Genomic DNA, 27884 nt, shown 5'->3' on the forward strand with positions numbered 1-27884 from the left:
TTAAATAGCAGCCAGACAACAGTCTGATGCCACTGTCTAAGAACCAAAAGGGGATGCATTGCAATTACACAAATATTTTTCAAGTATTTACTATGCGTCAGGCACTGTTCCAAGTACTGGGAGAGAATAAATAGCATGAACATGGTCTCTGTCCATGAAGTTTATAGTCTGAAAAAGATAGATATGTGTATGTAAGAGCTAGATACGTGTATGAAAGGCATATATATATATATACACACACACATACACACACACACATACACACATCTATATGTATATAATATATATATGCAATGTATATAAAAACTTCTCAAGGCAAAATGAAAAAACTTTAGGAATCAAGGTTTTAGTATTTCCAAAATAAAACCAACAGATCTTTTCAGGCACATTCCTTGTTCATCCCAATTGTACCTTATTTGGTTGCAATGATCAGCCCCTTTTGTGCAGAGAGCAATGCTAACTATTCCACATGTGCCCCACATTGCTTAGATTTCTTTTCAGTTAGGTGGGGTCATATGATTGATTTGGCCTCTGGTCAGTGAGCACAATCACAGAAGAACAGGAATGAGTTCTGCTCTCTTCCCCACCACCATAAACAACAAGAACTTGTGTTGAGATGGTGGATCGACAAGGTCAAAGCAGCCTAGAAAAATGAATAAACCATTGAATGGAAGCCCTGGGGAGCTAGCTGAACTGACAGAGAGCTTTACAGAGTGAGAAATAAATGTTTGATGTTAAACAAAACTGTTGAATGGCTGTTAAACAAACTTTTGCTGAAATCACCTGTCCTATCCTAATATACCATCTCATCACATTAAAGAAGAAATGTTCTGAATCTTCACAATAAGAGTTTAATAAGAGTTTGGTTTGCATTCATTCAGCAAATAACTATTGACCACTTACTATGAGTTAAGTGCTGCTTCAGGTGCTGAGAAAACAGTGAATGATAGAGTCCCTGCAGCTACAGGAAGAAAGCCAACAAATTTTTCAGGTAGTGATAAATGCAACAAAGAAATAATGATCTTTCTAATTGACCTTGCCCCATTTTCACTATCACCCCTCTCATGTCATTACTTTCTTCTCTATTCAACTCAGATTCTATGCTCCATCATTATGTTCATTGTCTTGCCCAAATCCTCAGCTCATTTACCTTTCTCTCCTGTTTTCATCCTTGCCTGGCAAAAATCACAGCCTGATTAAATCCAAATATTTGCCATCTTCACACCTACTCCTGGGTAGCTGAATATGGCTGAAGAAAAATAATAATCATGATAGGTCTCATTTTGACTTCATTGCCACTATTCTCACTTGATCCTCCTTGCAGCTTCCATACTACATTCCCTAATCCATATACCCGCCATTCTCCTACAAGACTAGCTCACATTTCCTCTCTTGTGAAACCTCTAACAGTCCTCTCCCACACTCACTCACTGTCAATGATTTTGCTCCTGACTTCACTGAGAAACTTAAAGGAATAAGGACTTCTAAAACTCCTACTACATCAGCCAACCCCTATCCAGTACTGGTACCCACATGCTCCATCTTCCCTCCCATCGCTGTGTAGAAACTGTCCATTGTCCCATCTACGGAAAACTCCTCCACTTGTACACTAGATTCTATCACGTCTCATCTCCTGTAGTAAACATGGAGATGTGCCACCCAGATCCCCCTTCAAAGAAGGACCTGCTGCCTAGCTGCAGAGCCTGCAGTCAGCAGCCTCCCTCTGTCAGTGCCTTCAGGGTCTGCCACAGCTATGGAGTCTCTTCACCTGAGGTCACGCCCTTCCTGGGACAGCTTGCATGCAGTGATAAAAGCTCAGCCAAGCAGGACGCTTAGAAAAGCTGGTACTAGCTCCAGAGCTCCCCACAGGGCTGCCTGAGGCTTTGTCAGGTCGGATTAACAGTTGGACCTCTTCCTGTACCCAATCCTGCGTCCTCCGTCTTCCTTTCACAGGTATTGATTCCTAATTATTATCTGGCATCCCAAATTCTGCTTTAGCATCTGCTTACAGAGAACCCAAGTTGACATATCTACCTTAGGTCCCCTTCCTTTCATCATGTTTTCCTCTCTACTGATTCGTTCCCATCATGATATATACAGTAATATCTTCCTTCTTAAAAACCAAACTCCCTTTGAGCTACTGCTCCATTTCTCTGCTCCCCTGAACAGCAAAATTCCTGAAGAGTGTCTCTGAATCCATTCCTTGCCTACCTGTCTCTCTACATCCCAGCTCCTGGCACCTTCATATTCACCATTCCACAGAAATAGCTGTTAGTACTGCTGACAACTTATCATTGTTATATCAGATGCTCAATTCTTAGTTCTCATCTCACCTGACTGCTAAGCTGCTTCTGACTCAGCTGATTACTCTTTCCCTCTTAGACACTTCTTATACATTTGACTTCTGAAATACAACTTTCACTTGATTCTCTTACCACTTCACTGGATATATTTGTTCCGTCTCATCTCCTTTGCTGCTTCTTCTCCTTCTCCCGAACCTCTAAACATTGAAGAGTTCCAGGGTACAATCTTTACCCTTTCTCATCTCTCCAATATTCACTCTGTTGGTGATCTCATTTAGCTTCAGGGCTTTAAATACCTTCTACATGTTGACAACTGCTAAATTTACATCTTGAGCTAGAGCTTCTTCCTCTGAATGCCACACTCTCACATCCAGCTGGCTATTCTGAATCTGTTTAGATGCTAACAGGAATCTCAACTTAACATGTCGGAAACAAAATTGATCTCCTGAGTCATCACCTATCCCCCAGCAAAAGCCCTTCACCCCTTCCCTAACTCCTGAGGTCTTCTTCATCTCAGCAAATACTACTTGGCTCTTGTGGTTATTGAACCAAAAACGCAAAGTCATCATTAATTTCTCTTTGTCTCTTATACCTTACGTTCGATACTTCAGAGAATTCTTTAGGATACATCCAGTCTTTCTTCACTGCTCTCATTTACATAAGAGCCCTTTTCAAATGTCATCTTATTAACAAGATCTTCCTCAATTATCAAATATGTAAAAATAAAATTCCATCCACCCTAGTGGTACTTCCTATCTCCTTTACCCTGTTTTACTTTTATCACTACTCGTCTTACAATATATCTGTTTATTTGTTCGTCTGAGGAACAGAGAATAGGTGCTCAATACATTTTTGAATGAATAAACAAATGAATAAAAAAAGAATGGAAAGGGAATAGTGATAGTACTGAAGTAGAAGCACCTGAGCATAGAGCTAAATGATGTTGAAGGTGCAAATCATCTGAAGATTCTGAGAGAAAAGCAGTCCTGGAAGAAAAAAAAGTAGAAAGCTCAAAGGCAGGAATGAGTTTGGCTTTATAGGGGAATATCAAAGAAGGCTTGTGTGGCTGAAACATCTGTCAGAAATGAGATCAATATTGTCAGCAACTGAATTACATAGGACCTTATAAACCATTGTATTTTGGATTTTATTCCAAGTACCATAGGAAAAAACTGCCATTGGGGTTCTAAAAGAGAGTACCCAATCTGACAACTAAAATAGAAAAAAATTTGGCTGCTGTGTGACTAGTAGGTGGCAATGTGGAAACCACCTGACCAGTGAGAGGCTGCGTGGAAATCCAAGAAAAGGACAGGTTTTGAATGGCACCAGTAGAGTGGGAAATGGTATAAAATCTGAAGATAGAAATGAAAGGATTTGCTTTTGTTTTCAGCAGGGGCATAAAAGGAAGTGTAGATTCAGAGAAAAGCTCTACTTTTTGCCCTGCAACCCAGAGTCCATTCAGGCAAATTTATTTTCGTAATTGGATAGGTCGTATTTCCATTAAATACACTGAGTAAAAGGATCCTTTGGGCAGCTAGTGGTTGAAGAGCTGGGTAAAAATGAAGGGAATCACACATAGAGAGGGGGAGCCTTGGAGGGGGGGAATACTGCGTTTTTTGAAATGAGTTTAAAAGTTTTCTGCGGAGTTGGCCTACAACTGTGGGAGAAGAGTTTGGACTGGGCGATACCGTATTTCCTGTATTACAACACGCACACACTTTCCCCCCTACATTGACAGGTCTGGAAATCTATTTGTCGCTGGTGACGTTTACTTTCAATGGATAGTCTTTATCCGTTCGGTGCACCTTCAGGCGATGGGGTCCTCGGAAACACAAAGGAATCGGGAGTCATCACCAGCATGAACTCTGAGACCTAAATGGGACTTCCCCTCCATCTCTACGAAATACTGTAGACAGCGACTCCGAGGTTTGTAAACTTCATTACCACCACCCACCCGCCCCCTTCCCAGCCACGAGACTACACCGCCTCTTTTCCGGGGGATGGGCGGGGGAGACAATACCCACGCAGGCCCCCTAGCGTTCTTCCGTCCAGCGTCGCCCAGGACGCCGCCTGCCCGCCGCCTGCCCGCCTTCCCCGGCCGAGCGCCGACGGGGACGAAACGCGTCTGGACGCAGCCCCGCGTGGGCCCAGAGCGCGCAGCCTCTCCGCTCGTGGCGGTGCGACCTCTCGCGGCCGCGCCCCATCGAGCCGCCGGGTTTTGCGCGGAGGAGCCTGGCGCGTCCCGCCTCCCCCGTCCCGTTCCCCCCGACCCGCGCGCGCCAACTCCCAGCTGGCGGCTCTGATTGGCCGCCGCATTCCCGCTTTCTTGCCCGAACCGCCATTTTGAAAATCTTGTTGATTCTGGGGAGCGGAGATCGCGGTGCGCGCGTCACGCCGGATCGGGGCCCTCGCGCCTTCTCTTCGGCGCCCGCCGTCGCCTCAGTAGCCTCCTTGTGCTCACGCGCCCCAGGCCCACGGCGGCCGGGCCCCGCGGTAAGGGCTGCGTCGGGGCATGGAGGCCGAGAGGGCGCCGCCGGGCCCGCCCGTTCCGCCGCGGCCATTTGGACGGCGGCTTGGGCCGGGGGAGGGGACGCGGCGCTGCCGGCGGTGGGAGGGGCGGCCAAGCCTAGCGGGTTCCCGCGTCGGGGATTCCCGGACCGCGGGGCCGAGCGGGAGGGAAGCTGCCCGGGGAGGAGGAGAGGCTCCGTTCCAGCTGCCGCAGGAGGCTACTCTGAGGTCGAGTTTCCCGCGGCCCCCGGCTTCCTGGGCTGTGAAGGGTCGGCCAGGTGGCGGAGGCCGCCCCATCCTTCCCGCCCGGGGCGCGGGCACCGAGACGTCTGATTTCCGCCCGCCCTCAGGACGACAGCATGTCCTCCTCGGGCCCCGCTGCGGAGGGAGAGGGAACCCCCGACCAGCTCGCGTCCGAGAAAGAACCTGAAATTCCTGGCCCGAGAGAGGAAAGTGAAGAGGAGGACGAGGACGACGACGAGGAGGAGGACGAGGAGGAAGAAAAAGGTGGGGAGAAGGTCGTGTCTCTAAGAGAGGCTTTACGGACAAGTCTTCTTGCCCTTTTTGCGCTTAGGAGCACTAAATGGGAGTGATTTTCCGCAAGAATGTCTGCGAAATTTATCCGATTTTGTGTTGAGCCATAGCAGAGAATTAACTTGGCGAATTCTGATTTTTAAGAAACTACTTGTTAGCGATGTTACGTATTATGGAGTGCAAGTGACTTCTCACCATCAACACTTTCATAACATTGCTTCACTCGACAGGAAGTTTTAAGTTTCAGATCTGCTTTTAAAACTCTTAGCCTTTGAAGTTAACTAAGGTAATGTTTTTTAATCTTTTGCTATTTTAAGTGCTCATCTTGTTCCTTTTGAAGTTACTGTAAGGTCTTTAAGGAAACGACACATTAAATTATTAATGTTGGTCCTAGAAATTTAAATATATTTGCTGGATATTGGCAGAGGTTTTTTTTCAAAGGCCCAGGGGAGTTTCACCTGGTGAAAGCTATGGCTACTTGAGAAAGTTAAATATGAAAGCAGTGAACTATGAAAGTTAAACATGAGCTCAGTGCATTCTCGGTTTTGGTGTTGAGGGAGAGTGATATTAACCATTATTTGAAGGCATGAAATAGAAGAACCTTACAGGATTAAGGAATGGTATTTTATCAGTTTATCCACCATAGATAAGGTAGTGCCTCTTTGAAGTTTGTCACCTTCCAACCACTTAAGCTATATTGGAGACCTTAACATTCTTTGATGATATTAACCCAATCTAGGTTTACTTAATATATGGCTATAACTCAGCCAAACTTGAGAAGAGATTTGAAATTTTCCTCCGAAAACTAGGTTTAACTGTCAATTTCTTTTAAGCCAAAACCAGTTCATGGTCAGCATTTTATAAATCTAGGTTGAGATTACATGTTATACCTTTCGTTTGTTTAAAGTGCTGAGTGTTCTAAGAAGGGAGCACGTCCACATTTAATACAAAAATGCTTAGAAAAATGTTATTTTTAAATTAATAATACAGTACCAAAATTGGCTGCAATATCTGCTAGTACAAGACTTTCTCAACACTTTTTCCTTTTTTTATTTGTTTGCTTTTATAGGCTTTTTGGATTATGAATTTCAACATGAAAATTTAAAATTGTTCCCACACAGTTTTAAGAGTTCTAATTTATTATTATTCTATTTCCCTCATTTTAGCTGTTACTGGAACAATTAAAATTCTGAACATTTTTATCCTAGTTAGCTCTGAAAATTTAACTCTACTACTGACGCATTGAAGAGACAAGGCAATGAAGTCTATGCCAAGTAAAGAGTTGGGATTGCCTTGGCAGTAGTTTTCTTGGGGGACGGTGTGGAGATGGGGGAATGCCTAGTACAAGATGACTCCTAGGTTTCTGTCTTTGGCAGCTGGATGGATAATATTACCACTCTGAAAAATAGAATTTATGAAGATGAGCAGATTAGAGGATGATTATGATTTCTGTTTTGGATGCATTGACCTAGGTGCTAATAGGACAAGAAGTAGAGCTGTCCACTTGGCATCCCCATTAGTTGATCTGATGCTCAGGAAAAAACTGGGCTAGAGATAGACCAGGAAAATTATTAGCTTATAGATGGTCATCTAAGACAAGCAAATTTAGTGGTTTAAATTGCTCAGGGTAAGGAAGCATAGTGATAACAGGTTGCTTTAGAGTGCTTTCTCTTCTACACAATGAATGCCAGAATATGCCTGCTAGGATCCTTTTCTCCTACTTCTTTCTGTGCAAATCCCTGTATCTCCAAATCTTACCTGTCCTTCAAAGCCAGCTCCAATGTTTTGATCCTTTACCCCTAATCCAAAGATAATTACTCTTTCATCAACTCTCGGGACTCTTATTTGTATCTTTATTAAGGAGTTTTTATCATCTTCTACTTTGGTGTATAATACATGTGTCTCATAGCCCGCCAGGTAGACATGACCACTTTCAAGAGATAATTCAATGTCTTAATCATCTACTCAGCCCCCTTAGTATCTATATCTAGCACAGCTTTGTATGAAACAGGCATTAGGTTAAATAGAAGGACCTCCAATGATAGTGTCTTATTTATCTGACTATCTCAATGAGTCAGTAAGTGGTTTTAGAAAATCAAGCTTAATTTTTTTAAGTTTTAAAGTATATGTTCTATATTTTCTAACTTTAAAAAAAAACAGTCTGGACTAAATTAAACATTTTTGGAATGTTATAGCCATTATTATGAGCATCATTTATTAAACTACAAAGTAATACCCTTTTAGTTAATTGTAGTAAATGTAAACTTGTTAAATTTTACCCTATCCATAGTACCTAAAGGTTTTTGTTTTTCTTATTTATTTATTTATTTTGTCAGCTTACTGAATTCCTGCTTTTCTCTATATGTTTTGACGTTATGATCTTAGCCTAAACTTACTGTTTTCTGAGGTGTGGTAGTAAACTGTGAATCCCAATAGAATCATATCTAATCAAAGAGTAAAGTAGGCTTAGTGAAAGCCTTGATGCTTTTTCACTTCCATAATAATTGTAGTTAGATAAAAGTTTTTCTCATTTTTTTTAAAACTGGATCTCCTGTGAGGTTGCCAGGTAAGTATGTTACTCTAAAAAAACTTCAGTAGTGCTATTAACTTACCAAGTATTTTCATTTGTTTTTTGCTTTTCAAACTCCAGCTCAAGAGAAGTGTAACCTATTAGGTTTCTGTGATTTTCTACATGTATATCCAATAAAGTTAATATATTCTTTAAGCTTATTGTTATTTAAGAAGTATTAAATTAATTTCTAGAAAAGAGTCTCATCGTGGAAGGCAAGAGGGAAAAGAAAAAAGTAGAGAGGTTAACAATGCAAGTCTCTTCTTTACAAAGAGAGCCATTTACAATTGCACAAGGTAAGTTTATTCTATGTTCCTCTCATTTTATGGTGAAAATGCCTAAACATACGAAATGATGGTTAGCAGTGCTTTATATTTAGTGTTTACTAAATAGTAATATATTATTGGTATGATTTTATTTAATCTGTCGAGTAAAAGTTATATGTTAATATGCTGTAAAAATAATTCTCTTTAACTGTAAATGTATTAACATGTAATGGATATTTAACTTTAATTATTATGGTATTTTTTTCCAGGAAAGGGGCAGAAACTTTGTGAAATTGAAAGGATACATTTCTTTCTAAGTAAGAAGAAAACCGATGAACTTAGAAATCTACATAAACTACTTTACAACAGACCAGGCACAGTAAGACCTTTTTTTATTTATAGCTTTAATTTGGTAGCATAGTTATGTATTAAAATATTTTACAATAGAAACATAGTTTTAGTCCTGGAAAGGACTTCAGCGATCAACTAGTTGAGTTTCCATACCATACAGGTGAACAAATTGAGACATATACTTTTTAAATGATGTATCACAGGATACATAGGTGGATATTGGCAATAGAATTGCAGTATCCAGGGCTCTTTCTGCCGTAGTTGTTTTTATACCAAACTGAAATGTCAAATTGTGAAACCCAAATTGTGATGATTTTAGTGATCTTTAAATGTATTAGAAAAAATTTACATTTTGGATTTTTTTAGCCATTCAGAATAATTGACAGTATAATTGTATGTCATTTTGAGGAAATATCTGATAAGTTAGGTGGTAATTTGTCGCCAGTAGATTTGTTAGAATACATTAGTGTTTCATTTACTGAATTAACATATATTTTCCCCTTATCTGCATGGGATACATTCCAAGACCCCCCAGCAGATGGATAGTCTTGAACCCTATGTATATTATGTTTTTTCCTCCTGTATGTACATACTTATGATAAAGTTTAATTTCTAAATTAGGCACAGTAAGAGATTAATGACAGTGGCCAATAATAAAATAGAACAGTTATAACTACACTGTGATGAAAGTTATGTGATATAGCCTCTCTCAAAATATCTTTTTGTACTGTACTCATCTTTTCACTTAAACGGGGTACTTTTTGGCTTTTCTTTGGCATATCTGAATTGTCAGCATCACTACTCTTGCGCTTTGGGGCCATAAGTAAAGTTAGGGTTACTTGAACACAAGCATTGAGATACTGCCACTCTGCATCTGAGCCAGCTACTAAGTGACTGATGAGCAAGGAGCATACACAGTAGTCCCTTCTTATCCACAGTTTCGCTTTTCACGGTTTTAGTTACCTGTGGTCAACCATGGTCCAAAAATATTAAATATAAAATTCCAGAAATAAATTCATAAGTATTAAATTGCATGCCATTCTGAGTAGTATGATGAAATCCCACTCTGTCCTACCCGAGATGTGAATCTGTCCAGCATAATCAGGCTGTGTACCCTGCCTTCCTGTTAGTGGCCTAGAAGTCTTGGTTATCAGATTGACTGTCTTAGTATCACAGTGCTTGTGTTCAGGTAACCCTTATTTTATTTAATAATGTCCCCAAAGCCATTCACCTACTTTTATTACAGTGTATTGTCATAATTATTCTATTTTATTATTAGTTATTATTGTTAATCTCTTAACTGTGCCTAATTTATATAAAATTTATCATAGGTAAGTATATATAGGAAAAAACATACTATACGCAGGATTCGGTATTAACTGGTTTCAGGCATATAGTGGGGTTCATGGAACATATCCCCCAAAGATAAGTCTGGGGGGGGGGGCTGTCGTGCAGTGTGGATGCACTAAACAAAGGGATAATTCACATCCATAGTGGGACAGCTTGAGATTTCATCATGATTCTCAGATCAGTGGGCAAGACTTATGAATTACTTGTTTCTGGAATTTTGGTTTAATATTTTCAGACCACAGTAACCATGGATGGGGAAAGGCTGCTGTGCTGTACACACAACTTCAGTATTCCATGTAATCAAGGAAACTGCGTTGGGATTATGCATGGGCAAAATTGTTTGAAATTGTTAGGTTAGAATGTCTGAGGTGTGATATAATTTATTTTCATGTGTGCTATCTCATTCGATCCTTAAAGCAATCTAATTTAAACAAGTTCCGTAACTGTTAAATAGTTCTAACTTCTGGACATGCTCTGTTTTTTACTTTTCAAAGTAATTTGGAAAATAAATATCACTTGTATTAACAAAGGAAAGGACGCCTTCTTGAGTAGTAACTTTCCACATCCCCTGGTGCTGTCGGATAACATTTAGTTGTGGTTTTATAATTACCAGTGAAAATTCCCAGATGGACATTTGTTCATATTGTCATTTTCAAAAAATAAAGCTTGTAGGCTTTTTAGAATGTTAATATTTTAGTGAAAAATAGAGTTTTCAATTGTGAATAAGAAATACTGAATAAATCAATATCGTAACTTGGGAATAGATACGAAAATGTGTTGGCTTTGAATTTTTTCTTGTGTACGTTACTGGGTAATAAATAGCATTAATAATAAGGAAAATATTTTCAGGTGTCCTCATTAAAGAAGAATGTGGGTCAGTTCAGTGGCTTTCCATTTGAAAAAGGAAGTACCCAGTACAAAAAGAAGGAAGAAATGTTGAAAAAGTAAGTTACTTTTATAAATATCATGTTTTGATCAATGCTCTTTAAATTTTATTTTTAAACATTTAAGCATGACCACTCCTACATTTTCCACATATTTTCAGTAGACTGTTTATTCTTTGCTTTAAATGCTAAGGCCTGATTTATCTTCATAGCTGTTAACTTGGCATGTTCATTATTTTCCAATAAATACTGGCTATCAAGTTTATTGAAAATTCAAAGACAATTTTATTATTTAGAAGAACAATAAAGGCAAATCATTCACACAGTCCAAATTACAGATGGTAAAGCAGGGTTCTCCAACCTCTCCCCCTACTTCGGACTTGTTAGGAACCTGGCTGCGCAGCAGGAGGTGAGCAGCTGGCAAGAGAGCAAAGCGTTATCTGTATTTGCAATTGCTCTCCAGCACTAGGATCTCTGCCTCAGCTCCACTTCAGATCATCAGGCATTAGATTCTCATAGGAGCACCCATTCCTGGTGCCAAAAAGATTGGGGACCACTGGTCTAAAGGGAGTATAGCAAAAATTCTCTCCCACTCCCATTCCACTCTCAACCACCCTGTTCCTCCACTTATAGGCACCAGCTCTTTTGAAGATAACCAATTTGATAGAAAGTGTCCTTCACCGTAATGCAAGCAAGAAGATATATTCTTAGAGCTTTTGTTTGTTAAAGTTTCTGTAGTTTAAGAACTCTAATAAAGATGACTATGTTCCTTCATTGAAACAGTATTATAGTAGGAATGCTGAGGGGAAAATGTAATTATATAATCACAATTTGCTGCCAGAATTACCAAGTTTCTGAATTTTGTGGTATTAAAGACTTTACATTATTTTCTAGTGAATTAACTTATTCTTTTATTAACTTTAAAACTTAATTGGTAAATGGTGTTTTCAGTTTTTTAATCATGTCTGGTGTGTTTTGTACATTAGTCAAGATTATTAGATGTACTTCTAAGATTTAGAGAAACATTGGCTTTTTTTTAGTGTTTATAGCTGAGTCAGTTCATTTAGCTACTGCTTCAATATTGTGGAGCGTGTTTATTAACTTTCATACATAATCACTTTGGTTTCTTCCATTTTCTGTTTCAGATTTAGAAATGCCATGTTAAAGAGCATCTGTGAGGTTCTTGATTTGGAGAGATCAGGTGTAAATAGTGAACTGGTGAAGAGGATCTTGAATTTCTTAATGCATCCAAAGCCTTCTGGCAAAGTGAGGACCGATTTATACTATTTCAGTAGCAAATCAATTGTTTATAGCCTGTTCTTATTTTCTCCTTTTTATGAAACAATTTAGTTACCAGCATTGCTGTCAACATTTAGTAATATTATCTACATTCAAAGAGTAATAAGCCTTTTATTGACATACCTATAACAATTTCATGGTAGAAATAACAAAAGGCGTACAAATATGTTCTCTCTTATCAGACATAGAGGATATAAGATTAAGAAAAATAATTATTAACTAAATATTAGATGGGGCAGAAATAAAAGTTATCCAGAGACATATCTAGAAGGCACAAGAAGAACAGAAACAGATTGACTTGAGGCTGGTGGGGGAGGGTGTGCAATCTGTAATCAGGTCAGGAAAGACAAGATGGGGGTATATTAGAACTGGATGTTTTCTAGATACTAGAATAAAGTTACATAAAAGTGACGTAGGACTCTTGCAGATTTCTTGGATTAGATTTCTAGAATCTTATAGCAGTGCCCAGAAGCCGGACTTAGATGTAAAACATCCTTAAAGTTTACTCTTCCTAAAAGCAAGATTAAGTTTCCCCTAATTATTTAATAGTAATATCATTTTCAGTTTGGTTTTAGTTTGTCAGCAAGTATTTTTATATTCTTCCTCATTTAGATAGGAAAGAAATTGTGAAGCAATCTGTAGGGCCTAGAAGTTCAGGGAACACTGTCAGCGAGGGGAGAGGACATAAAGATTAGAAACCAGAAAATACCTCTGGTCTTTGTTTTTGTCTGTTCTTGGTCCTGCTTACTATTATTAAGGATATTTGTGTCATGCTTACAAACCCAAGGGTTATAGTGATTTTTTGGTATTTCACATTGGTTTATTTAAAGATGAGAAATCTTTCTGTATTTCTAAACTTTTACTATGACTGTACCTCTACTTCAGAATTTCATGTAACAAGTTGAACACTTTTCCCCAGAAGCAATTACTAAGCTGCCTAAGTTGTGAAGGATGTGTTTATGTCATCTTTTTCTCAGTTTCAAGTGAGTTGGTTTCAGGTTCCTGTTACTCTCAGAAATTAATGAGGACCCCAAGAGCTTTTGTTTATGTGGGTTATTTAGATATTCACTGTATTCTAAATTAAAACTGAAAAGTTCTAAAATAACAGTACGCCTACTACATGTTAACAAAAGTAATATTTTGTATGAAAAATAACTATAAAAATCTTAGCAAGAAGGTTATCATTTATGCTTTTGAAAATCTTCAAGTCTGACTTAAAGACAGTTCTATTCTTAACTTGCTTCTGCATTTCAATTTGTTGCCATGTATTGTTTTGCTTGAAGTACATAAAGAAGATCCAGTTTCACAAAGGTATGTAGTTAGAAAAAAGGAGGAATATTTTAAAAACCCTTTCAGAAAATTATGGGTATTCTTCGATATAACACAAAAACTCCACAGTGGTAGTTTCTTAAAAGTGGTTAGTTGTAATATAGTATCTGAAATCATGTTAATGAACTTAGACATTTTTCCCTGTGTATGATTTTGAATATGCATTCACCATTTGAGAAATACAGGTCCTATGAATTATGCAGATCTTCTACATGTTGTCACATTTCATTAAAAACTGTCAAAAGGTAACATTCATTAATATACCCATCATCTATCTCATCAGAAGAATCTTTAGGTATTGGGAGGTTGTCAGGTTCATGATAGTGGACATTAATTTTCCAAAATTATAATTTTTCACTTGAAATTTTAAAATATATCATTGGCATTAAATATTGTCAGTTTTCCTTGAAGTGACAGGATCATGTTCTTCATTTTTAAGAACATGCCCATTAAATACTTAAGTCAGAATACATAATAGTTTTTCAGTTATTCTTTTTAAAATGATGTTTCATGAAAAGAGTAGCTAGCTTAGGTCCCAGCTCAATTAGACAAATGTATTTATTGAGAAAACCAGTGAACTTCAATTTGTAGCCAGAGTAATGTATGTTGTGTATCCTATTTTACACGGATATTTTAAAGATGTGTACTTAAAAGTTTAGAGTTAATACAATTAATATTTACTGCTTCATCAAGGCCATTCTTAAGTGAAACACCCTTTTTTCCCCTGATAGTGTATGGTTGGGAATAAAATGACTACTAGCACAGTTTGCTGTTCCTGCCTTTGTTGGTACTAAGGTACCAGCAATTTTACCTGCCTTTGCTTTTGCATAATCAGTACAAATGTCAATGCAGTGAAAGCAAATAAATATTGTCTTGGTATTACTATGGAAATAGTTTTGACCTGGGAGGCTTCTGAAAGTTCTCAGGAAACCCCAGGGTTTCCATACTTTGAGAACCACTCTCTAATCCTTTCTTAAGAAATCTCTTAAATCCATTTTTCATATTTGATTCTGTGGTAATTACTACTTAATCTAATGGTATCTTAAATTATTTTCTATGTTACCGTATGCTTGCATTATTTAAGAAAAACACTATGAAGTCATTAGTACTAATTTTTTCTCTTATAATCTTAACATTGAATCAGTATCATTTTACTAGCCACCTTTTGTAATTATACCTTATTTAAGCAGGTTTTGATTACAAAAAAGGATGATGCCATTGAAGCTGGATTCTGAGTAATAGATTCAGCAATTTTTAGAGCCAGTATAGGAAAGCTCTAAAGCATTTAGATATTAGTACTATTTTTTAATTAAAAGCTCTTCATTTATTTTTGATAGTTGCATTTTCTTGATTGGTTACTTGAATGATTTAACAGCCTTTCACTTTCCTGTGTAGATTTATTCAGTACCCATTCTAGTCCTCATATTACTAATTATACAAATTCTATATACTACTTGCATACGATATGGTTCCTGAGTAGTAGGAGGGATGTCATATTTTTCTAATACATTTGAGCCCTGGATTTCATACTGTGAGTAGTGAGTTTAGACAGTTACCTTTTTTCCAAACAGTGACATCAGAGATTTTAAATTGACTTGTTTTCTGGTAGTAGTTGATAATGGTAATAGCTCACATTATCAAAGATATCTGTATACATTCAAGGAAGTCTCTTGTAGAGAACTCTGAGAAATATCTTTGATCCACTAACTTAAAATTTCTGGAGTGACCTACACCTAGATTGGCTGTTTCCCAGTCTGCTTTTTAGAAGGGTGGGTTTGGGCAAGTTAGAGGCTATTGCGTATATTGCCTAACAGTGCTGTATCACACAAGCAGCCACTTTTTAATTTTTGTGGTGACAGTGACCTATAAGACTAGAAGTTTCCGGGAGAGAAAGGACCTGTGATTCTGCTAGTTTCATGAAAGATATTTCCTAAAGTTACCACTAATATGTATATATTTGTATATCTTAAGGTTATATTATCACATTTTTCTTAATGTTTCTATTTATTACAGAGAATAACATAGGCAAACAAACGAAAGATAACCATAATTTTAGAAATAAGTAATTTTAATTTCTTAGTGTATGTCTTTTCAGATCTTTTATGCAGGGTTATTTTATGGTTTTCAGTTTCAGAAGTTAGCAAAGTCTCCCCTAAGAAAGCATTTAAAAATTAAATTTGTTGGTTAATGTAATTAAATAATTTTCCCTACATCACATAATCTTTTTGAATATGCATATTTTAATTGAATATCAAAGCAAGAACAATGCACTTATTTTGTGTTAGTTTCATAATTAACATACAGTCATCAGTGAGAATATAAGCCTGTCATTATTGAAAATAGAACCCAGAGGTAAAATGTTAATAAATTTATATAGTTCATAAATTCAAGATGTATAAAGTGAGATTTTATTTCCTTTATGGATGTTTCCTCCTAATCCTATGGAAGGCCCCTCAAAACAAGAAGATTCTGGCAGTGGCAGTGCTAATGCTTAGAGGAATAAAGTAAATTATAAGCCTCATTCGCTATTATTGTCTTGATAAAGTATAAAGAAAGGTCTAAGCTTAACACGGTGTGTACTTGGGCTTCTAGTCCTATGTCAGAACATAGAATGCATATTTAAACATTAGTGAAGTGTTTAAACATTGCTTGGGTGTTTAGAGTACAGATGAAAGAGTATTGGTAGTTCAGGCAGATTAATTTGACACATCAAGTTAAAGATGAATTCTTTAGAGCTAATAACCTTGGAAATATTTCTTGAGGCAGGAACAAGAAGGATTGAATTGAGAAGTAGTTTTCATAAACAGTTGATTGAGTTGGAAATATAATACATTGTTGGTGTTATCTTTATTTTATGCAGCCATTGCCAAAATCTAAAAAAACTTCTAGCAAAGGCAACAAAAAAGAACGAAACAGTTCTGGAATGGCAAGGAAAGCTAAGCGAACCAAGTGTCCTGAAATTCTGTCAGATGAATCTAGCAGTGATGAAGATGAAAAGAAAAATAAGGAAGAGACTTCGGAAGATGAAGATAAAGAAAGTGAAGAGGAGGTAAAATGTTGGGGTTTTTTCCTCCTCATTTCTTTACATAGTGAGAGTTAAATGTTCCTGCTACATAGTAGTTATGGCCAGAAAACAGATTCTAGGAACTATCAGTACCATATTGGTGGTTTTTAATTCAAAGACACAGAAATAGTTACGTATAAACCCTTTCTTTCCCTTAAGAAGCTTTTAGTTTTGTTTCCATGCCAGAGTATAACAGTTGGAAAAGAATGAGGTTGAGGTGGCCTAGATTTGAGCTGGGCCTTGACCAGAGTAAGTCAAATGGGAAGGGAAGGGATGGGAATCTTTTATACTGTATTAGTATTTTATGGTGGTCTTAAATCATTTTATTCTGTTCCATGTGAAAAGCAAGGGGTATAAGGACCACCATTTTTTCTTGTTGGGAATTTAATAAAAATAACAATGATTGAAGTTTGGTGGGCAAGTTTCCTGTCGCTTAGGAATGCCTGCTATTTTTTTTTACTTGCACATATTTGTAAAATGTTAAAAATGTTTAGTTTCCAAAGTGTAACTTAAGGAAGGGCTAGAGCTGCTGAGCCATTTAAAGGGTTAACTTTATCCTTTCCTTAATATATATCTTCGGTCAAGTACATGGCAAATGGGTACAAAGAAATGATTTCCTATTATTGCTAATAGTGTTTTAGTAGACTCTATTTTAACTTTGTTTTGGTGCCCCCTTCACTGGTCAGAACTTGCACTGTAATTTAGATAATATACCTTGTCTTATTTAGGGACTTGATTAATATGGCTTGACATTTTGAGCCAAGATGATTGTTCATTGTGGAAGGCCGTCTTGTGCACTGTAAAATGTTTGTGCACTAGATGCCAGTAAGGCTCCCCCTACCCCACACACACCTCTTCCAGTTGTGAAAACCAAAAGTGTCTCCAGACATTGCCAAATGTCTCCTGGGGTGGGGCAGGAAATCACCACCCATTAGTTGATAACTATTGAATTAGAGGGACTAAAGATGTCGTGAACTTTGATTTTATATTTGTGTGTTTTGTATATATTTGTCTTTAGGTATTTCAAATCCATGCTTATTTTAATGTCAAATTTTATAAAGACTTCTATAAAGCTAAGTGTGAAATGCTTCATAATTCTAAGACTTAAATATCTAGAAGCTGTTTCCTAAATATCTTAATATATTTTTGGTATAAAGGAAGATGAGTAATCTGAGCCCTAAGGTTTTTATGGAATTAATTGGTTTTAAGGACATCTGGGAGGAAAACATGTTTATATGTGAATATAATACATAATATTGTAATATATATGAATAAACATAATAGTGGCAATTTGTAGTAATAGTATGTTTCATTCAACAAACTTTTGGTTACTATGTGTAACCAAAATGCATCCTAAAACCTTTTTAAAGGCAGAGTTAAAAACATGGAAAGTTTTTGTAGAATGTAAACATCTAATTTTTCAATGAGGGAATATGATTATGAGCATGGGCTTTGGAAACTAGGTTCAAATCCCACTGTACCACTGTATGACTTTGGGTAAGTTACTTAAACTGTAACATTAGAGTTCCGTCTGTAAAATGGGGATATTAATAGTACCAACCTCAAAGAGTTGTATTAAATGACTTTATTTAAAGCACTTAGAGTAGTGCTTGGCACAAGTGTTTTGTAAGTATTTAGCTGCTGCTATTACTGTTAGTACTAAGGTGACCTTTTGTCGTATGTAGCATTTCTAAATCCAATCTTTCTGTTATTATTATTAAAGTAGAAGAAGATTGGATTTAGAAAGATTATTCATTTTCTTACTTTTCAGATTATTGTCCTATTGTTCTAAGTAGAATTGAAGTCTGTGAATATAGATGACACCTGATTTGTAACTCTTATTGGTTACTGAATAATGCTCACAAGTGAAACTTTCCCACTATTAAGCAAAGCCTTTCTTTCTACAGTACCATAAGCAGGATCTTTTTTTGTCAGATGATGAAAATACATGGAGGAAAAAGGCAAACACAAAAATGCTTTTATGGACATTAAGTATATAAAGTTACATGATATCAGAAACTGTCCTAATACTCTATTTTCCACTTCAGTTTTTCTGCTTGGGCTGATAGTGGCAGACTTCATAAAACACAATGCCAGCAAAATCTGGACTGAGAAATGACCCCCCCTTCCCCCTCCCCAAATAAATCTTCCTCTAATAAGCATAGTTAGTCTTCATTGCTCTTAGGACTTGCAAATTTAGAGCTCTTCTACTCAAAACCTTCTCTGATGATTATATTTCTATGAAAAGCTCTTACTGCCTTTGAAAGGTAAGTGCTAGCAGGAGGGAGCAATGTTTCTATGGTAACTTTTTCTTTATTCTTCCATTTTTTGAAGACTCAAGTGGCACCCTAGTTAGGGACTTGATAAATGGAGGTATTTTTGGTTATTACCATGAAAGGACCTCTTTTCTGAGATGCCATTAGGAAGAGTTGCAAGTTGATTGGGAAAATGGTGGATTACTTGTAGTTGGAATTTTTTTTGCAGTTTCTTTTTTTTCCATAGAAAATTACTGTTTATTTCGTGAAGCGAAATTTTTTTTCATAAATAAAAGACTTTTCCCCCATTAAGATAAGCTTCCTGTTCTGTTTTAGATTCTTGGAGTAAATAACTGTGAAGATTAATTTTGCCATTTCTTGTTTCCTTTGTAAATTGAGGACTTTAGACTAAATAATCTATATCATGTTGCTGAAGTCAAAACTTATGCAAAAATTCGGTTCAAGTTAATAGTTGTCCATTGGCCAGTTACGTGAGGTTGAATATTATTTACTCACGTGCTAATTTTCATATTTAGCTGTGTGAAAGTAAGATAATAAATAAATTTATTACTTTTTAAATGTAGGATTGAAATCACAAAATCGCATAGTTACAATTAACAATGGTCTTTAAGAAAATATCTCACACATAGAATGTTAGGCAATAATTGCTAAGACTTTTAAGTTCTCTGTTCCTGTACCTCTGTTTCTATGATATGCAGTGAGGGGTTCACAACAGTTTTTAATTCTCATTTTCTTTGGAATTAAATAAGTAAACGCTCTTTATAGAGAGAGTGACTTGAGTAGTAATTGTTTTATAAAAGAGCTGCTTTAACCTTCTGTATTGTCTTCTTTCTTGGACATTTGTAGTTAAAGGAGAGCAATTCAGAACCTGGAAGAAACTGATAGATGAAGTTTAAAATGAGACAATAGAAAAGTGACAGGTTTCGTTAATTTCTATCAACCTACTCTGAAAATCAACTTGTTCCTTTGGGGAAATTTTCCTAAAATTAACCAATGAGATTAAGTCATGTTCAGACATGCCATTCACAGATATTAGACTTTAGGCAAAGAGAAATTACTGGAGACTACAGAGAAAAGAGAAGCAATGCTTCTCCAGGTTGGAGGAAAGTTAATTTGTTAGACCCTTGAAAGTATACCTTTTTTTTTTTTTTCAATTTTATCTAACACTTCTGTAGTTTTTGTGTCCTAGTGCTTTAATAACACTCTCTTATCTCTAGAAAAAAGTATAAAACTGAATTTTTACATTGTATTGAGAATTTATCTGAATGTTCTAATATGTATCAGGAATGTTTTCAGCTGCAAATACTTAAAAACTTTACTAATAATGTCTAAAACAAGAGCTCCTTGTTCTTTCATGACAAGTCCACAGGCAGTTCTGGGCCAGTATAGCTGCTCAAGAAAGGTGTCAAGAATTTGGGTACCATCTGTCTTTTGAGCCACCATCATTGTATGTGGCTTTTAACTTGGTGACCACAAGATGGTTTTACCTGTAGGCATTGTATCCCTGTTCAGATAGGAAAGAGCAAAGGGCTTCTAGTGATGTTTTGGCTTCCCTGCTCTCACCACCCCGCCTCCCCCAAGGGATGCCTTTTATCAGAGATCTTCCATGTATATCACATTGGCCAGAACTTGTTACATGGCCACGTTGCTAATTGAAAGGAAAGCTATGAGACCCAGGTGTTAAATTTTCTGCATTTATAGAAGGAAGGCAAATAAAAAGTGGGATGTTGAGTGAACCATCGTACAATAATTGCCAAATTAGAGAAACTTTCAGTTTTAATTTTGGGTAGACAAAATTAAAACTGGAGGGCAAATGTGAAAGTTTTTTTAGTCCTTGACTATGTTCTAAAAAATAAGGATTCGCCCCATTTCATAATTTGATCAGAGGGATTAAATAACCATATAAACTATTAAACTTTTTGTTGGAAGGCAAAATTGAATAATCACCATATTAAAATATTTACACGTCAACTTGTTTTCATAATCTTTTGTGAAATATAACAAGACTTGCACATTCTTTACTCTTGGCACTCTTGCGTTTTCTCAGCCAAGTTATTATAAGAATAGTGTATTTTAAGCTAATTTTTATTTTCGTCTGTTCACCCAGTACAACCTTTCTGCTGTGAGGACAGGATTCTGGCTCTGTGACAGGCGTCTTTTTTGGAGACCCTCCTTCAAAGAGCCCTGCTGCCTATAAAAGATAGGTAAGCCTTTTCTCCCAAGATTTTTTTTTTGCCTTCTTTCCAAAAGTGCTTAATGTCAGTCCTCTGATTTTATACCTTCACGGTTATCAGAGACATGGAAAATCCCCTTCAAATTTTTAAAAACTTATATTATTAATCTTTTAAAAATTATATTACAGTACATTGTACTATCTAAAATTAATGGCAGCTGTCAATTTTTATGTTTCCCTTTAACACATCAAAAATACCTACAATACAGAATAGTCCCGATTGAACCACTCAAAGCATATTCAAAAATAGCAAGCCAGCATCTTAAAAATAAATCCACAACAATTTAGAAACTAGCCTTTTCTTCTTCTTTTTTTAACTTACCTAATTTTTTCCCATAAATTTTGTTAAAAGATTCAAGTCTTGGCTCCTGTTTAGTTAAATAACAAAGATGTTAAATGTCATGAATACTGCCAACATTTTTCCTTTATAATGCCATGTTACATGATGTGTTAATATAATTACTAAAATTTTCAGAATATTTTAAGAGACTTAAAATAAGGGACCGATACTTGGCTTCTAATGTAATCACTTTTTGATTGCTCGAGTCAATAAATTGAGTGTGCTAAGTGCCGTTGGAGTTACAGAAGATATTTTCTGCCCAAAATACCACTTGGGTGACACTTAATACTATAGAATTTCGGAAAAGAGAATCTCCCTCTCTGTTGATGAGGGAAAGTTTTGAGGAGAAATAGAAGTGCCAGTTGAAGTTGTTGACTTTGTGAATAGAAAGGAAAGATGGACATGTGAACAAAAATGGGGAGCAGGAAAGCACAGGGTGACTTTGACAAACACACTGTGGTTAGGTAGTGTACCCAGAAGTAAAGCAGTGAGAGATGAAGCTAGAGGAATGTACATTGAAGCCAGACTAAGAGAATTGATGAGTTTAGGCATTGTCATGTGAATAATAAAACTTCTGAAGATAGATTCATCATTCACATTACTTCAAAACTATCTTATTCCACCTGAGCACTCTGTCATGGGGGAGAAGAGAGAAGGCCAAGGCCTCTGCCTTCCAGAAACTGACAAGTCTACTTAGGGAGAAATACCACTAGTTCAGTAAGCATTTATTGGTACTTATAAGGAGAAGAAACTGTTGAGTATCTTGTATTTTCAGGTCTTGCATCTCGTTTAGCCTTGATTCCATGAGACAGGAGTATATATCCTTATTTTTGTACTTTGAAGATATAATTTATAATGATTTTTTAAGAATTCATTCTCTATTACTCTTTCTAGAGCTTCAAATAGACTCTTGTGTTCAGAATTCTCTATGTGGAATTACTGATGTAGATCCAAATGTGATTTCAAGCAGTAGCTTTAGGAAAGTTAATATGAGTATAAATCTATTGCTTATAAAAACTTTAAGAGCTATTGACATAAACTTTATAACTTGGGAAATTCTCTTATTGATTGCTTTATCTGGTTCCTGCCTTTTCCTTATATATCTCCAGTAATTCATAATCTAAACCAGGAGTTGACTAGCCTATACACCAGATTTAGCCTATGCCTTATTTTTGTACAGCCTGCAAGCTGAGAGTGGTTTTTCCACTTTCAAAATATTTGTAAAAAAAAAAATGAAGCATGTGCAATAATGACCATATATAGCTAGAAAAGCCTTAAGTATTTACTCTTTGGCAATTTATAGACAACCTAGACTAAAAATTTATCTCTCATCTTAATGTGGCTTTGGGGCTTTTAATGTATATAGGTGCCCAAGCTCAACCCTCGATGATTTGATCTAAGTCTTTTTTTTTTCCTCTTAAATGTACCATATATGTAGGTAAATTGTGCCAGAAGGCAGTGATATTAAAAATTAAGAAGTTTGGCTAACTGCTTTAAATAGGAAACATGTTTTTCTTTTTCTAATGAAATAAAACCTCAGGGTTGGAATAGATCTTTAAAGGTTTTTTAGTCTCCAAGGATGTTTTCCCATTTAAGTTTTCCAAATAATTACATAACTACTAAGTGCCACTTCTAATCTCTGCACTGAAGGTTAAGAAACAAATACCCTTACATAGTTCAGTTGGTAGGAGGGGGGAGGTCAAAGATTCGGAGAAAAAAATAATATAGAATATAACTTAGCTAAAGTGAAAGCTGGAGAATATTTACCTCTTTCTAGGGCAAGTGGGGAGCAAAGATCCAGACAGAAGGTAACAATTTGATCTGAACCTTAAAGATAAACAGGAGAGGTTGGCATAGCAAAAGATTTGCAGAAAACTATACAGAATTGGATTACACCAATTTTAGATTAAAAATTTTTTTTTCTTTGAAGAGGATTCTGGAACCCATACAAAGAGTTTGGGAGTAAACTTAAAGAGCCTTAATTCAGAGTTTGGTTGTCGTTCTCACCATTCTGTATTCTCTGCCAACATTTTTTATTCTTTATCATTAGTAACATTTGTATGTAATGGAAAAAGTTACGTTTAACAACATGATAAATAGGTTATGGTATCATTGGCTTATTACTATAGTTAAGTAGTTTAAATTGACTTGAAGTATATGATGAGTAGGTTAGTCATTTCTATAAGCAACTACTATAGTAGGAGGTACACTGGACTTAATCTAAGCTCTTAGTTTTTATTAAATTATAAGGCATTGGCTGACTTAATTACTGAGATATTTATAATGAGAAACCATTTGTTTTATCTTTGGATTTTTTTGCTGTTTTGTTTTTTTAATTTTAAGCTCATGTAAGATGGTGGATAGGAAAACAATGCTATACAAATGCATTTTTTTCCTTTTAATTACAATTTTAACTACATCCTGGGTTTAGGTTATAGGTAAACCAGATCCTACAAATGATACAAAAGTGAACATGACAATATTTAAGTGGCTACTTTATGTCAAACACTCTGGTAGTCACTGAGGACAGATGGAGCCAAATGAGATAAATGTCCTCAAGGAGATTGTCAGATCTGCCCTTAAGAAACTTGTAGTTGGAAAACAGACCTGTAAATAACTACAGTTTAACAATGGTGCATATATGGAATGGTGCCTTATATGTACTTGCATATTTTTTGATCCTTATGAAAATTCTACAGATATGGCCATAGTTAATCACAACTACAATTCCTATAAGGCATCGTTTTAATGTAAATTTAAAATATACCCCGATATCAGAGATGTGAAGATGTGGAAAAAAAAGATGTTGAATTAAGTCAAGTCTGGTAATTATTACCACTCTTTTACAGATGAGGAAGCAGGCACAGGGAACGGTAAGTGATTTGCCTGAGAATGCAGAATTAGTGGTGCAGTCAGGACTTGAACAAGAAAATTTGGCTCTAAAACCTGTATTCTTGTTCACTGCTTCACAATACTTTCCATAAAATAGAGATAAATGAATTGTAGGCCATGTACCATGGGACCATGGAGTAATCATATCGGTGATATTATGAAAGATTTAGAGGAGATGATTGTTGGATTTAGAACCATGAATGAGATTTCTTAGCAGAGGAGGAGGAGTGAAAGTAATGAAGATTTGAAGGTTCATGTAAAATTTAAGTAGGTGTAGTATAAATTGCCTTCTCAGCTCCCAGGGCCTCTGCTACCTCTAAAATACCAGATTACCCATGTTTGTCATACCTGCCAAAAGTTCCTCCTATATCTAATAATTTGTCTTTAGGGCAACTGATGTGATTTTTTAGTATCTGCAAGAACAAAGCACATGATATAAGTTAATCAGTTATCTGATCACCTCCACTCAAGATTAGACCCGTAGGTATATATGTTAGTTATTTTACTCTCAGATTTTGCCATTTCCCCCACCAGTACTCATCTGTCTAATAAAGATAATTTGCTGAATTCCTACTTTTAATTTCACACAGAATAATTTGTAACTGGTTATTAAAGATAAGTAAAATTCAGTATAAATAACGTGTTATTATAGGGATTTAGATGTTGGTGTAGTCTTAGCTATCAGAATGTAATGAAACACATGATATATACTGATTAGTTAACACAGGTGTCTTTGAGTCTGTCTTAACTGTTTTTATTCTATGTATCTATTCTGTATATCTGCCTTGCTTTTAAAGAAAATTTATAAACTATGAGTTATTGGAGGAAATTTATTTGCATAATGAATTTCTTTACAAAGGAAAGCACTCATAATAATAATAGCTAATATTTATTGTGTTTTCTTTGTGCTGGGGACCATTAAAAGTACTTATGTGTATTAACACATTCTCTCCCTCCCTCTAAAACCATTTCCCTCGTTTTGTAAATGAGGAAACTAGGGCCCAAAGATGTGCTGGGGCTTGAATTTGAAACCAGGCAACTTGTCTTCAGAGCCTACACTCTTACCTATTATATTTCTATAGTGCTTGTAATAGTGGTTTTGCAGTTTTTAAAGTAGAAAATAGGCTAATTGTCCATTTAAAAAACTGTAGAAAACTATCCCTTTTAGATGGTGATGTTAAATACAGAAAGAAGCATGGTTTAAATTCTTTGTGTTTATACAACAGTAACATTTTATGGAGATGGTTTGATTATCCTTTATGACTGCAAATTCAAACTATTACTACTTCCAACTTGCAGATTTTAAAATTGTGCTGTAATGCGTGCGTCTTTGAAATTTTTAATGGAAGCCCTATCTTATGCCCTTACAAGGATCTGGAAGTATTTTAATTATCTGTTTCAATTACCTAATTTGAATGGGCATCAAGTAATGTTTATAGTGTTATCCCTTGCTCATCTTCTCCAACCCTTTTTTTAATCACTTAGCTTCTTATAAAATATTTGAATGTGTTACAGGTCCAGATTTTATTAACCTTTGACTAAAGAATGATATATAATAGTGATTATTTTATTCTGTATATTAAGTACATCAACAGAACTTATGAATATTTAGTATTCCCTTTCACTGCTTAGTGTGGTTCTTACAAATTAGGTGGATGGTTCATAACACTTAAAATTTAGTTTAAGTTAGTCACAGAAAACTGATGAGCCATTGATGCCTTTCTAGCAACCCTCACTAATTGGAATACCTGTAAGAATTAATAAGTGAAAATGGCTTCTAAATAGCAAAAATCCATAGATGAAATTCATATACTTTGTTTTTAGAAGCATGTCAGCCCAGCTCCTTGACACCTCTTAAATGCATTTTTTACTAGCAGTTAAACTAGATAGGTTAGCTAGTTACCAGCCAAAAGTATATTATTGCACAGTGGTATTAAGTTTGTGTAAATATGTACAGTGATGGTCGTATAGCAAGAGGAAAGAAACACAAATCCAATGAATTGCACTTAGAAGTAGTCTGAGCCCACTTAACTTTTGGAACAGATTAGTCTATACACTTTAATTTTTCATGAATTTAAGGATACATTTTTAATGAATATAAGGATAAATTTATGTCTGTCCTTTAAAAAAGATTGAGTTATGTTGATAATCAGAAAGTGAGTGTAAAACATTTAGAGAAACATTCTATCAAAAGTGATTTGCAGTATTTTTTGTGTATAAAGATGAGGTTTTAAGTCATCTTGGGATATTTGCTTGTTAGGTTGCTTTTCCCTTTGGAAATGTTAATTAAATGAAGATTTAATGTTTCCTAATTTCATAGACCCTGGTTGAGACAAAGTAACTATAAACTATAATTTTGACATTTTTATCTGTATGTATAGTTTTACTTTTGTCTAATCAGCTGTGGGTAAGTATTTCAGAAAACAGGTTCTGGAGCCAGATTGTGACTGGCAAAATAACTTCTCTGAGCCTTAGTTTCCTCATAATTCAAAAATAGTTATTGAGCAACTACTGTGCACCATGCACTATTTTAGGAGTGAGAGATACATCAGTGAATAGGACAGTCAAGAAAATCCCTGTCCTTGTGCAATTTACCTACTAGTTGGAAGAGACTGACAGTAAATAACAGAATGTTAATAGTATTTACATGGAGTTTTTTAAGAATGAGGTAATGCATATAAAGATTTCTATCTAATAGTGTGGAATAAATGTGGGTATCTATTATTTTTAGTGTTTTATTCTTGATTTCACATGACTGGTCTTGTGTTGGCATAAAATTAAGATTGTTGAGCATGTTAGTCATCTCAAAAATTGAAAATTAGTTATACTTTTTTATTAGTGATATTGAATACATTTTTTTTCTCTAGTATTGTTGAGGGGTGTAGAGAAGTAGAGAGATGGCAGTTAATCTCATCAGTGTATGTACTTTGCTTTCCTTTACAACAGCCACCAAAAAAGACATCTAAAAGAGAAAAACCTAAACCGAAAGCCACTTCTAAAAGTAAAAAATCCGTAAAGAGCGCTAATGTGAAGAAAGCAGATAGCAGCACCACTAAGAAGAATCAAAACAGTTCAAAAAAAGGTATGTTAGAAATTGCCTATTTTCAGCAACTTAAAGATAACTTATATGCTATATATAACATGGTTTTTAAGTGTATAGAATATAGGTAATGTACAAAGAACATTGGGAAAAGTTGTATACTACTTTTTATAGTTTATAATTTTTCAGAATTGACAAAAATTAAGTGTATGTTGTATAGGTAATTTATTGAGTGGTGATTTATAATTTTTTTTAATCTAATACCTTTTTGAGAATCTGATGAATGCTTATAGAATTCTTCCCACTCTCTTGAATGCTAACTTAAGTTTTATTCACATGTAATAAAATATCTTACTTTTAGAAAGTGAATCTGAGGATAGTTCAGATGATGAACCTTTAATTAAAAAATTGAAGAAACCTCCTACAGATGAAGAGTTAAAGGAAACAGTAAAGAAGTTATTGGCCAGTGCTAACTTGGAGGAAGTTACAATGAAGCAGATTTGTAAAAAGGTAATTGGACAAATGCTTAGATCATTTTGATTTTATTTGAAAAATTCTTTGACCCATTCCTCAAATTAAAACCAGATTCTCATATATATTAATTCATTGAACCACATACTTATTGAACTACTACGTTCCAGGCACT

At 35.8% G+C, this 27884-nt stretch overlaps 1 protein-coding gene across 1 annotated transcript in view; it reads left to right on the plus strand.

Annotated features, from left to right (window-relative positions):
* Positions 1–4659: 4659 nt before the first annotated feature.
* Positions 4660–27884, plus strand: part of DEK (DEK proto-oncogene) — a 29101-nt gene continuing 5876 nt past the window's right edge. Inside the window, exons 1-9 of the mRNA XM_039866474.1 lie at positions 4660–4796; positions 5162–5318; positions 8109–8210; positions 8450–8559; positions 10731–10825; positions 11911–12031; positions 16254–16442; positions 27145–27280; positions 27600–27748. Coding sequence (XP_039722408.1) covers positions 5171–5318; positions 8109–8210; positions 8450–8559; positions 10731–10825; positions 11911–12031; positions 16254–16442; positions 27145–27280; positions 27600–27748 — 1050 coding nt within the window. The 5' untranslated portion in view covers positions 4660–4796; positions 5162–5170. The remainder of the gene's footprint in view (positions 4797–5161; positions 5319–8108; positions 8211–8449; positions 8560–10730; positions 10826–11910; positions 12032–16253; positions 16443–27144; positions 27281–27599; positions 27749–27884) is intronic.

This window comes from Pteropus medius, unplaced genomic scaffold (assembly GCF_902729225.1).
Source record: "Pteropus medius unplaced genomic scaffold, Ma_sr-lr_union100, whole genome shotgun sequence".
Classification (NCBI taxonomy): domain Eukaryota; kingdom Metazoa; phylum Chordata; class Mammalia; order Chiroptera; family Pteropodidae; genus Pteropus; species Pteropus medius.